This window comes from Porites lutea, chromosome 2 (assembly GCF_958299795.1).
Source record: "Porites lutea chromosome 2, jaPorLute2.1, whole genome shotgun sequence".
Classification (NCBI taxonomy): domain Eukaryota; kingdom Metazoa; phylum Cnidaria; class Anthozoa; order Scleractinia; family Poritidae; genus Porites; species Porites lutea.
Genome location: NC_133202.1, coordinates 32,132,947 through 32,145,676, shown reverse-complemented (window position 1 = coordinate 32,145,676; position 12,730 = coordinate 32,132,947). Strand labels below are relative to the sequence as shown.

The following is a 12,730-nucleotide window of genomic DNA, read 5'->3' as shown; positions in this document are numbered from 1 at the left end:
CGAGCTGCGATAAGTGCGCCATTCAACTCTACCCTTGGGATGAGTCATTGTTTTAAGTGGAGCTACACGTGTCTATGCCATCACCAATGACGCTTGCGCAGTACCTAGTGGTGTAACAGTTCTAATGTAGATTACTTCAGCATAAGCGTTCTGTGAAGCATCGCAGAAGGCATGGATTTCTTTCTCCGTTGGATCTGACAATGAGGAGAAATAGTGTCGAGGAACTTCTACCTGTTCCAGCACTTCCACGTCTTGAAGCCACTTTCTCCATTTTGTCTGAACGGATGGGGGTAATACTTCGTCCCAGCCGTACTGATCTTTCCATAGTTCTTGTACCAATATCTTTGACTGCACAGTTAATGGACTTAATAGTCCCAAAGGATAATAAACCTTAGCCATGAGACTGACAAGTTCTCTTTTAGTTCCACTTTTGAGCTCATGGGCATCAAACTTGAAATTAAGGGTGTCCTACCTTGGATTGCAACTTAATTACACCAAGTGATTTCTGAAACTTTTTGTCATCTTTGAATTCAATTTTCGTCACCGTTGATCTTTGATAATCAGGAAGCTCTTTCATCCCATCTTCTGAATCGCTTGCCCATTTAGCTAGTTGAAAACCGCTGAGAGTCATAAGCTCTGTCAAATCATGATTTAGTCTAGTGACTTTGTCGAGACATCTGATGTCTCTCCTTCTGATGTCTCCTGAACAAAGGTTGTCAACGTAGAAGTCGTCTTTGACTACCTGTGCAGCTTGAGGGAATTTATCTTTATTCTTCTCCGCGTGATATCTTGCTGTCCCTATTGCCAGAAAGGGAAATGGATTACTTCAAAAAATAGAGTCACCATTCGCATGATTCGCGGTGGAGCACCAGAGTCCATGTCTCGCCAAAGGTAACGGAAGACATCACGATCTTCTTCTTCGAGTTTCACTGTCTTGCATGTACATTTTCCGAATATCAGCCATAATCGCAACGCGATGCTCTCTGAAACTTAGTAGGAAGCTAACAAATTCTGGTAGTAATGCTGGGCCTGTTTCTCAGCAATCATTTAATGAAACGCCATTTTCAGTTTTTGCTGATGCGTCAAACACTATCCGATACTCGGTTGTTTCTCGTTCTGGTCTGATCACGACATGATGAGTTACATAATAAACGAGACGACCATCCTTTGGGATAATTTCATTGCATGGACATTCTTCTGAAGTATCCTCTTTTTCGTACTTTTGTATTGCTTCCTGGTGTTCCTTTGGCATTGCAGGATCTCGTTTCAATATTGTCTTTAGATTTGCTCTAATCTCACTTTGGCTTGAGCATAATTGCTCCTGAGAAGATGCTTCTTACTTTTCCAGGGCAACATGACTTTGCAATAAGCATCTTCTTCTTGCTTAATGTTCCTATCAAATAGTTCCATTACTTCTCGATCTCTTAAGGAGGCCGCGGGGTTTGGTTATTGCATTTCTTTCCAGTAGTCTCCACTTCAAAAATTCTTCCCATGTTTTCATTAAGCTCTTCATTTGTGATTTGCACTCTCATGGTTCTTGTTTTTTTGTGTCGTTGGACTTAACTGAGTGGACCGCACAAAATCCACCCCAGAGTAGTTTAATCGTACCAGGCGTACCTTTAGGACCAAGGATCTTTGTCTCAGATGTTGCAAATTCTAATTCAACATCCTGTCCGATTAAGACATCTACAAATTGCATTTCTCTTGGATAACTATCTGCGAATTTGATTTGGTCAGCCAAAGTTTTTACCGGCCTCCTGGAAAGTTCAACGCGGGTTCAGTAGGAGTGACTTCAAAGTTTCGCCCCTCCCACTTCCCCTGGTGGCGGTTGACGTCGCCTAGCCTCATTATTCGGCATGCCTATTCAGTTGTCCTGGTAGTCGCGGTTTCCACCCATAACTTAGTTCCCCGTGTCGGAAAAAAAGGTATGCAATGGAAAGATTATACTATACTATACTTCTGTTTCCTGGTGATTCGCGTTGCAACTGTACTAAACGTCTGAGACGTGACCGATCGTAGCGTCATGCTATGCAATAAAGAAATTCATACCTTTAATATGTCATCTTGAGATTAAAAAGTCTTGGTGTGTTCCAAGTTAATCCTTTTGTGACTATCGTACCCTTTGTTTCCCCCCTTTGAGTGTCTTTAGATACAGTGATCTCAGTTTACTGGAGGCCACCGATAATAATTGGACCTGTCTTAGTTTATTGGTTTTTATTAATATGTGATCATGAACGCCGTGGTATCTTAAATCGTATGAAGGCGTTTGACAGGGTCAACCACTCTATTTTATTATCCAATTAAATTTATGTGTACTCAAAGGAACTGCCTATGAATTCGTTTCCTTATACTAATAACATCCCACGCAAAAACGAAATGCAGAGGTTTCCCTTGTAGAAGTTGCGCTTCGACTTTCCGAATCCTCAAGAGGACAATACTAGGGCCTTTGTTGTTTTCCCCACATATTGATTTACTCATTGTTTGCCAATTTTCTGAATCAAGAATGTATGTGAGAATGTGTGCCGATGATACACATCTAACTTATAAAGTGTATTTGCATATCTCAGCTCCATTCATGCTTCTTAAAATCCAGATTTGTCTAATATGCATTACTGCCAAGAAATTGATTCTCAATACGACATAAACTGAATTATGTAAAACTGCCTCGAAGCAAAAATCAAACAGTCTATCGGCTCCCTCAGTTTTGAAAATTGTGGTACACAATTAAACGGAGTCAATTTTTCCAAAGTCTCTTGGTGTCTTTATTGACGAAAATTTAACGCGGTGTGATCATATCGACGCAATATCGAAAAAAATCGAAATAGCCACTTTGGCCTCCTGCAACCCACAAAATATCATCACGGGTTATTTAAATCGTGTGTCGACTGTTATAGTGTTGGATGGGGCTACTCTGGAAAAACATAATCTGAAAAATTGCAGAAACTGCAAGCTTGTGTGGTTCACGTCCTTACTCCAGCTACGAAGCTGGTGCGGCTAAACAACTTTTAAAAAATGGGACTAGTTAGAAACTCGACGTCAAACTCTAACAGCTGTAATGGTCCATGTATCTATAAATGGCCCTGCATGTGCTATTTATCTTCAAACTTAACTCAACGAAGTGATATTGTTAATTCTTACAACTGCGAGATTCGGAGTAAATAAGCCTGCTGTTCCCTTGCCACGTACTCTTATACATTTGGTTACAGTAGTGTTGCAACTCTCTGGAACAGTCTACCCTTAGCTGTCAAGCGAGCAACGTCTCTGAATGCATTCATGAAAAACAGACGAATTAGATAATTATAATAATTATATTATTTCTATATTTAGATTTTTCATTATACTGATAACTGATATTTACTTATATTTAGGATGACTAATGTTTGTATTACCGTGTAAAAATAAAGACGGTGACGACAATGATGATGCAAATAAGGTTCATAGTCCCTAATATATCACATCACCCGACACACAATAACCACATAAACACTTAAAATGGTCCTTTCCTAAAGTTGATATGTATTTTTATCAATATCAGAGTGAACATTACCTTCGACGGCAAAATAAGAGTTACACATAAAAAATGAGAGTGCGAAAGTTGACGTTCATCTTTTTGATGATAACAGTACACGATTATATCAGTGGACAAAGTTGTTCATGTAGTTTTCCAGGCGCACTGGGCGATAGTCCTGGAAAAGAACATCCTGACAATCACAGCAGAGAGAAAAGCAGGAGTAGAATTAAATCGGTCATCGAGGCTCTTCGCAAAGTTGCAGATGTTGAACGACAGCTACAAGAAAACAATGGGTGTAACAAGGTTGATCTGCTAAATATAACATTTGACGAACGGCGATGGAAAAAAGAGGCGCTTTTGACCGTGCAAGTGGCTAACTTAATGACTTCGCTATGGCGCGCTCCCGGGGATAATGGTTATCCTGTAGCCGCAAACGATGCTCTGCTTTACCATTATGTCCGCTCAATCGTGTTATTTTCGCCGTCTGTGTTCGGATCAGTGATCTGCTTTGACAACAACTTGTACAAAAATTACACACGATTTTGCCCGTACGCCTTTCGAGATTCCGACCTAAACGGGAGTGTTCATGTGTTTGATATAGCCAATGGGGATTATGACTACACTTCTGATCCAAACGCGATCTGGTGGCACGAACCAAGAAACAAAGCCCTCACCTTCAAGCCCGTGAAATCTTTGGGTTTTTTCGCGGAGCGTTTTAACGCAACTGCAAAAAAGGCGAAAAAGAAAGAGGCTTTTGCGCATGTAACTTTTGAGAATGGAACATGGACTCGGCCTTATTTCGATTGCTTTGGAGGGAAGGTTTGGATGGTCACATATCTCGCGCCATTTTACAATGAAACGGATGAATTTCTGTAAGTACCACTATTAGCGGAGTTATCTATCTATCCAAGAAATTCTAGTAGATACGTGACTTCTGTCCGCGCCACAGGACACCAATGTGAAATATCTCACTTACCAGTTAGGGTGAGAGCCAGGAGGGGAGGAGAGCTAGGAGTCCAAGGCTTTAAAGGGCACCTTCAACCAGTGTGCATTGCGATCGTGCACTTCACCGAAATCATTTGCTGTAATACAGAAACCACGAACGTGATTTCTGTATTTGGTAACAGGATTGTATCTATGTTTCTTTTAAGAGGGGTATCACAGCGTGCTATTTCCTTAGGATGTGAAGATACAATCCGATTTTCAAAAACAATCAGAACGTTCCTAATTTCTGTACTACTACTACTACTACTACTACTACTACTACTACTACTATTACTACTACTACTACTACTACTACTACTACTACTACTACTACTACTACTACTGCTACTGCTACTGCTACTGCTACTGCTACTACTACTACTACTACTACTACTACTACTACTACTACTACTACTACTACTAATGATAATGATAATGATAATGATAATGATAATGATAATGATAATGATAATGATAATGATAATGATAATGATAATGATAATGATAATGATAATGATAATAATAATAATAGTGAAAATACTAATAATTTTCGTGTGAACCGGCTTACGACGAAAACTTTCAAAGATAAACTTTTATTGCTTTTCTTAGCATGGTTTGGGCACGCTTGACGGCCAATATCATTTCAGACTGGTTCAAACTTTGACAGGTTATATATTTGGATACGTAAAGATTTATGCAATATCTAGAATAATTATTGTACATGTTACCAACATGCTAAAACCCCTAGTTTTGAGTCATTTTCCGTTCGTATTTGTCTTCTTCTACCGACTGGACTAACAACACGAACTGCGGGCGCTATCACGAAATTTGGCGGACGGTGTTGAAGAATATGCATTACAGTGAATAAATCTTTAAAATATTAAGGTTTTTTTTGTAGTGGCGTGGTCAGTATTGATGTGGTTCTTAGCGATATCAACATCAACCAATGTGATGACCAAGAAACCTCTGAGCAAGATGACAAAGAGAATTTAATAGAGTTTTTGGGAACTCATTTATGTAAGCCATCAACAAAGGCAAGTACTTGACCAAATAAAAATTACATAAACCCATTTTACTCTTTGGGCACAAAAAACTGCGATCGGTTCCACCCAACAAGGTTTGTTTTTGTTTTTTTTTAGAGTTCTTCTCTTAAGAAAACGAACATTTTGTTGGAGGGACTACGTAAGGCTTATGAGCCATTTATTTTTACTTTTAACCCCCGGACGTACGGGTAAAGTCATACCCCCACTGGGTACTGGGAGGGATTTTGCCTTCAGTGGAAAACCTTTGATCTTCTCTTAAAGATGAGGTATATTTTATGGGTGATGGCGCTGTTGGAGGTCTTTGAAGTCACCAAACATGGTCGCCATCTTGGATTTTATCAAGAAATAGAAATCCTGTTAAAAGAGTGAAAATGAATAATTTTCTGCGCTGAACATCTAAAATAACACATAAACAATTACTTTGCATCATTTTATCCAAAAGTTTACTTTTAATCCTGAAAAAAGCTGAAAGAACATGCATTTTTACTCAAAAATGGCTTGACCGCCTGCTACTTATGGCGTCATATCTCGTAACCATACTAACTGACCATCACTAAACTTGTCTCAATATGCGTGCGAGGGATAAACGAACAACAAATGAAATCTTCAGGCGCAGAATTTGTTTTATCGTCTAGGGAAAAAAATCAGAAAAACCCTAACCCTAACTCTAACCCTCCCCCCCCCCCCCCCTCTCCCCCTTGTACTTCCGATCCGAGGGTTAAGTGTTATGAAACCTGAAATTTTACTATGAAACTCGTAAGACCGTGAACACCACTTGCAAGGAGAAAGCTACCCTGCGAGCAGAGACTACATTTTTGCTGTATGAGCTGGCGTGTGAAAAGTAGCGTGCCAGCTGATACAGCAAAAATGTAGCCTCTGCTCACAGGGTAGGAGAAAGCCAATTAGGCGAGAGAAAACTAAACCGCAAGCAGCAACGGCAATTACCGAGATGTAGAAGTCATTGAAAACCGATAACAAAAAAGAGGATGAGCAGCTAGGGTCAAGGATTTGACTCAATTTTGTTCTGTTGCCCGGAGATACTCGGTTATAAGAGGCACCCCGAAAATACAACAGATTTAGAGCTATCAACCAGACTTTCGTTGGAAAAATGCTGCGAAAAATACGGTGGTTACTTAGTTTGTTCAGTTTGTTTGTTCATTCGTTTGTTTGTTTGTTTTAGGTGTCCACGGTTTTCGGAATTATTATGTAACTTGTTATACTTGAAATTACAATAACCTTTCATTCCAGATTTACAGACAACTAAATAAAACAAGCAAAATAAAGGCTTATACCAATTAATTGCTTTTTTTTAGACTCCGCAAAGCATTATTTAGTTTGGTATTCGATCTCATTTGATGATTTCAAAACCGCTAACAATGCGTTATTTATAGTAAAACGTTATTAGTATGTGTAATCAAATGGTAACGAGTGAAATTAGGGAGTAATTTCACGCGCGTTTTGTCCAAATCCTAATAATTTCCCGAGCCTTTAGGATTAGGATTTGGACAAAACGCAAGTGAAATTATTCCCTAATTTCACGAGTATACCATTTGATTACCTATTAATATCATGGGTGACGAATTACGTTAGCAATCGAGGATTTTTGACTTGTTTATCCTGGATCGTATCGATCGATCGTGAACTTCACTCTCTCAAACGTTTAGAGCTAAAATTTGGCTTAAGTTTTCAGACTTTTTCCACAACATACCTCTAAGAATCCTTCTTGATATGCTCTTTCGTGTGTTCAGGTTTTCTAAAGCGTCTTTTTATGTCCTGACATCTTCATTCATGACATTTTAAAACTTCCTCGCCATCTTGAAACGGAGACGTACGGCAGGTTGCCATGACAATTTGGTAATTTCACATGTGAAATTACAAATTAACGCTGAAATTTCGCGCCAACATTAAGGAGTAATTCGTCACCTATGATATTATTATTATTATTATTTTTTGGTGGGGTATGAACCTCATACATTTCGAGTGCATGAAACGTACATTCAATCTTTTGATGCTAGTAACGTTACGGCGTCGTTTTGTTACTCTCCGATACAGTGTGAGGCAGTTCCTAACCAAGGATTCAAGAGAGGAAGCTATGTTTGCACATGTAAGCGTGGTTACTACTTCCCAGACGCACTTGCTTCAGAAAAAGCCTTTAACGGCTCCGTAATTGAACGCGAACATGATCGGATGCTCCGAGGGGAACCAAACGCATATGAAAATAACTTCGAGTGCCGCCGGTGCAGAGAAGGGTGTGACGAGTGTGTTGATGATAGTCCATGTACTTACACCTTGAAGATCGTGATCCGGCTGTTACTATGTTGTGTAAATGGCGCTGTTATGATTGTGACGATAGCTTTTGCTGTGTACGTGGCACTCCACTGGGAAGATAAGGTATGTACTGAAGAAATGCCGCGCGCGGTGTGAGTGCTTCGGAAATAGTTTTCGTTTCCCTGTTAATCATAACTATAACAAAATTCTCTTATCTGATTGGCTATCAACTGCCCTGATTTCAGCCTTAATTGGACAGTTTGATAGGACAGTACGCGTCATGGCTAAGTAATTGGACAGTACGCGCTATCACGCGCGCGCTTAAATGGCTTTTTTTTTTCACTGCTAGCAAAACAAAATTTCGAATTTCTTGTGTTTTGATTTAAAAAATAGCCTATTATATCACGAATTTTCTTAAAGTTATGATTAATTGGTAACAGAACTTCGTGTCGTCCGATTCGGTCTGTAATCATACTCGTGATTAAACAAATCGGACTCCCGCTACGCGGTCGTCCGATTTTGTTAATCACCCGTATGATTACAGACCGAATTGGACTCCACTCAGTCCTGTTACCGTTACTAATATGTCATTATTTACTTATACGTCTTAATCGCTCAGGTTGTATCTCTCTCGTCCGCAGTCCTTACTCTTTCAAAGTTGCTTACTTTTTTGTCAAAAGACGAAAATCAATTTTTTTTCTGTCAATTTTATGAAGTCGTTTTCCGGCCTAAAAATGTTTAAATCGCTGATCCAAAAACATGAGATTAACGCAAATACCTAGTTGTGTTTTCCCGCAAAGTTTTAGCTCAAAAAGGATAAGAATTGTAAAAACCGGCGAGGAAGAGATAATAATATTATATATAATATTACCTATACACGTATAGGTAATGGTAACAGGACTGAGTGGAGTCTAATTCGGTGAGTAATCATACGAGTGATTAACAAAATCGGACGACCGCGTAGCGGGAGTCCGATTTGTTTAATCACGAGTATGATTACAGACCGAATTGGACGACACGAAGTTCTATTACCAATTAATCGTAACTTAACCAAAATTTGTGATATAATAGGCTATTTTTTAAATCAAACCACAAGAAGTTCGAAATTTTGTTTTGCTGGCAGTGAAAAAAAAAAGCCATTTAAGAGCGCGCGTGATGGCGCGTACTGTCCAATTACTTAGGCATGACGCGTCCTGTCCTATTAACTGTCCAATTAAGACTGAAATCTGGGCAGTTGATAGCCAATCAGATTTGACAACTTTGTTATAGTTATGATTAAAATTATAATAATTATAATATTTGTAAAAGTATAATTATAAAAATTATTAAAGAAATTCTAAGAGTTACACAGGAAACAGTTCTCACAGTCATTCGTAGGGACAAACGTAGCTACAGATTATTGTCGAGGATTGTCGAGGTACAACAGAGGTTTAGTCGTAATAGTGGTTTGCTTCTTTGTCATTAGATTTTCAAAGCCTCGAGTCCCCGCTTTATGGAGATCATTTTACTGGGTGCTTTGCTAATGTATTCAACGGTTAGTATCAATCTTTATTATATGGCTGACTTCGCGAGCGGGCAAGGTAAAGCGCAACCTTGAGCTGTGTTTTGATTGACTACCCCAGGGGAAGGATGGGCCCATAATGACCGCTCGGGATTCCCCGCATTGGTTCCGCAAGAAAAAGTAAATTATTCCACACTGCAACAATTATCGCATCGCATTCAGGTAGGGGAAAAACTTCGGCGAATGATGTGACATGAGTCTCAGCAAGAATAAAGTCGTGAGAGGGTGGGTGGGAAAATATATAGGTCCCTTTGAAACCCTTCAAAACACGCGGTTGTATCCCACACTTGGTATACCTATACCATTGCATCTGATCTAATTTGTTGGTCTTATATGCTCTGATTCTAACTTAGTTATTTAGTGTGAATAGTTGTCTTTTTTTGCCATACATTAAATTCTTTATATTGAACAAGCTTGTTCGGTTAAGATGGCTGGATATGGACCTGATTCTTTTTAGCGATTTTTATTGAACTCGAATAGAAAAAAAAACGCAATAACCAGCCATCTTGACTCACGCTTGGTCAGTAACGCATATGATGCGCGGCTGAACCTAAGCCCTCAAACTCTTATAGTGTTTTAGTTTCATGAAAAAAAAAAGGTCCTCCGCTGAACGACGCAAAGGATAAATAGCTCATTTTCTCTTGAATATAGCTATTCAGGTAGAAATATTGCCTAAAAGACAATGAAAGCTTAGTTTCACCCCTGGTTTATTCCTAAGGACGCACATTTCTCAGAGAAATTCATTCCAGTTCACTGGTAATGAGACATTTGAAGTAACTGCCATCCGCGAATTATTCCCAATAATAGTAATAATTATAATCATAATCATAACAATAATTATAATCATAATAATAACAATAATAATAATAGTAATAATAGTAATAATAATTATAATAATGATAGTTATGGTAATAATAATGATAACAAAAATGACAAAAAAGAAACACAAACAAACAAAAGCTCTCCCGAGTTAAAACAGCGAAAGCCGCGAATGGTGATCCTGTCAAATTTATGTTATGGATCTTATTTTGCTACTCTCTGTTCACAGCTTATCGTTTCGTACTTTAAACCCACTGGTATCCGCTGTATCATTAGACCCTGGCTTAAGCACATTGGCTTCGCGCTCGTTTATGGACCCTTGGCTCTCAAAACGTGGAGGTATTTAAAAAATCTATTTGTCTATACAAGCATCCTGAATTCTGCATTTTCTCTGGCGTTGAGGTGTTGTGTTCCAATACCTTAATTTCATGGAGCGTTAATTTCCTATAATAAGGTAAGATCGAAATGGGGAGGTTTTGTGAGCCGGCGAGATAGAGCATCCCCCACAAAGCCTTATCACTAAAACAGCAGGACACAAAACCTCCCCGGGGTCAATGTTACATTGTCAGATAGTCCGACTTTACTCCCAGGGAGCGAGGTTGGGTTGTGGTCAGTAGAGATAAACAGTAATATCTAGGGCGTAGTTAGAAATTTTTCGGAGGTACCCGTAGCTTTATTATTTTTCAATTTTTATTATTATAATCTCGTGCGTGATTTGATTAAATTTCCGTCCTTTACCAATATAGTGAGATGATCATCTCTTCGGGTCCCAGGACCGTGTAAGGCAGCAGGAACGACTTTCACGATTAGCAAAATCTTGAAAAAACACAGCATTTTAAACTTATGTGAAAGAAGTTAAGCGGAGTTAAATATAGCCTCCCCGCAGACGTCCTTTGGGGTTCGTTTGTCACGCATTCATTTCTCCCCCACGTCCGTGGGGGAGAAATAAATGCGTGACAAACGAACCCCAAAGGACGTCTGCGGGGAGGCTAAGTTAAATAGGCAATTACGACGTTTTTTAACTATCCCTACTTACCTCCTATTACTTTGCTTTGTTTTTCTATTTTACATTGTTTATCTTCGACCTTTTATTTTCGGGTAAGCACCTGCGTACTGGCTTATAGATAGTTTCTACGCCCCTGAATATTACAGTGTTCTTAAAGTTGCCGGTCTGATAGCTTTTGTTTTCTTCCTTGTTTTGTAGGGTGGCATTAATTTTCCGCGTGCGTTCGGCTCAGAAGCTTGCACTTACTGACGGGGTTTTGTTAAGACACCTATGCCTTCTCGTGCTGCTTTACTGCTCTTATTTGACCGCCTGGACAGCACTTCAACCACCCTTAGTTGAAACAGCACGGACATCTAATGACCTCAAATATGAAAGATGCATCGAAAATTGGTTCGATCACACTCTCATCTTCGGTAAGACGGGGGGACACACTAGGAAGCATTTTGCCGCGACAAATTCCTTAGTGTGAAATTACCGTTTTTATGAAAAAGTCCTGTTACGGGACGAAACGCTGTCCCTATTACATGTTGCATGAAATTCAACTACTCTTAATTTATGTTTCATGACTCAGATATCCAATGCATCCCGCCGTTCAGTACACATTAGAGTAGGTATTGCAGAGACTGCACTATATAACCTGCGATCGCAGGTTAGGGCAGTGCATTGCCGGCCTTATAGTGAGTATCGGCTTGTGAGAGAGAACCATGAATCTTCACCCCTTAGCACAAAACTAAACTCACTGATGTCTCACTTCTACATTGCATAAAGGGACACCTGAGGCATTATTTACGAAATAAACCAACTAAACCGTCTTTCAATAAAAGTAATCAAAATGGCTTTGAAGACTAGAACAGGCTACGGAGACGAAATTAAAATTACTTGGCGCTCCGCAGTGTGAACTGTTACTTGCTGGAATGCATCTAAACTATCGAGACCCAAAAATGAAAGCTTCTTTCCTACTCCATTAGGAACTGCTCTTGACTTGAATTGCTATCTTTAGACCAAAACACACAAATGGCCTATAAATTCAGTTTTCCCTTCATGTTGACATGATATGGCGCATAGCCTGAGGGTGCATGGTACTCACTTTTTGGGGGAATTTTGGTGGATACTACTGCTCCAAAGACGTTTATTACGGAAACTTTATACTCCAGCAAAAACGGAAAAGTTTATTATTTACATTCTCACCGAAATTCTCGGAAATAGTTTTGTAAATGAAATCCCACTCACGCACCTCCTCTAATAGTTATTAATTTAACCGCGAACTGCTTATTGTTTCGCGTCACTTTTGACAGTTAAATGACGAATGGCGAATAGACCCTTCCACGGTTTTTTTAACCTTTGACATCGACCAGTTAGGGCCGGTAAAAATCTGTCAATACCAGTGCCACTGGAATGATAGCCTGCGAACAGCAGACATGTTTCCGGTCGTCGCTTTTCTCCCTCCGGAGAGAAGCGACGACCGAAAGTACCGCTGCTGAAGGATTTTCCCTATCTTGGCCATGTCAAAAGTTGAAAAAACCGTGGAAAAGGTCGAT

At 39.5% G+C, this 12,730-nt stretch overlaps 1 protein-coding gene across 1 annotated transcript in view; it reads left to right on the top strand.

Moving 5' to 3' along the window:
* The first annotated feature begins 3,580 nt into the window (after positions 1–3,580).
* Positions 3,581–12,730, top strand: part of LOC140926065 (probable G-protein coupled receptor CG31760) — a 13,721-nt gene continuing 4,571 nt past the window's right edge. The window contains exons 1-6 of the mRNA XM_073375865.1: positions 3,581–4,383; positions 5,394–5,529; positions 7,591–7,929; positions 9,272–9,340; positions 10,416–10,525; positions 11,391–11,605. Coding sequence (XP_073231966.1) covers positions 3,581–4,383; positions 5,394–5,529; positions 7,591–7,929; positions 9,272–9,340; positions 10,416–10,525; positions 11,391–11,605 — 1,672 coding nt within the window. The remainder of the gene's footprint in view (positions 4,384–5,393; positions 5,530–7,590; positions 7,930–9,271; positions 9,341–10,415; positions 10,526–11,390; positions 11,606–12,730) is intronic.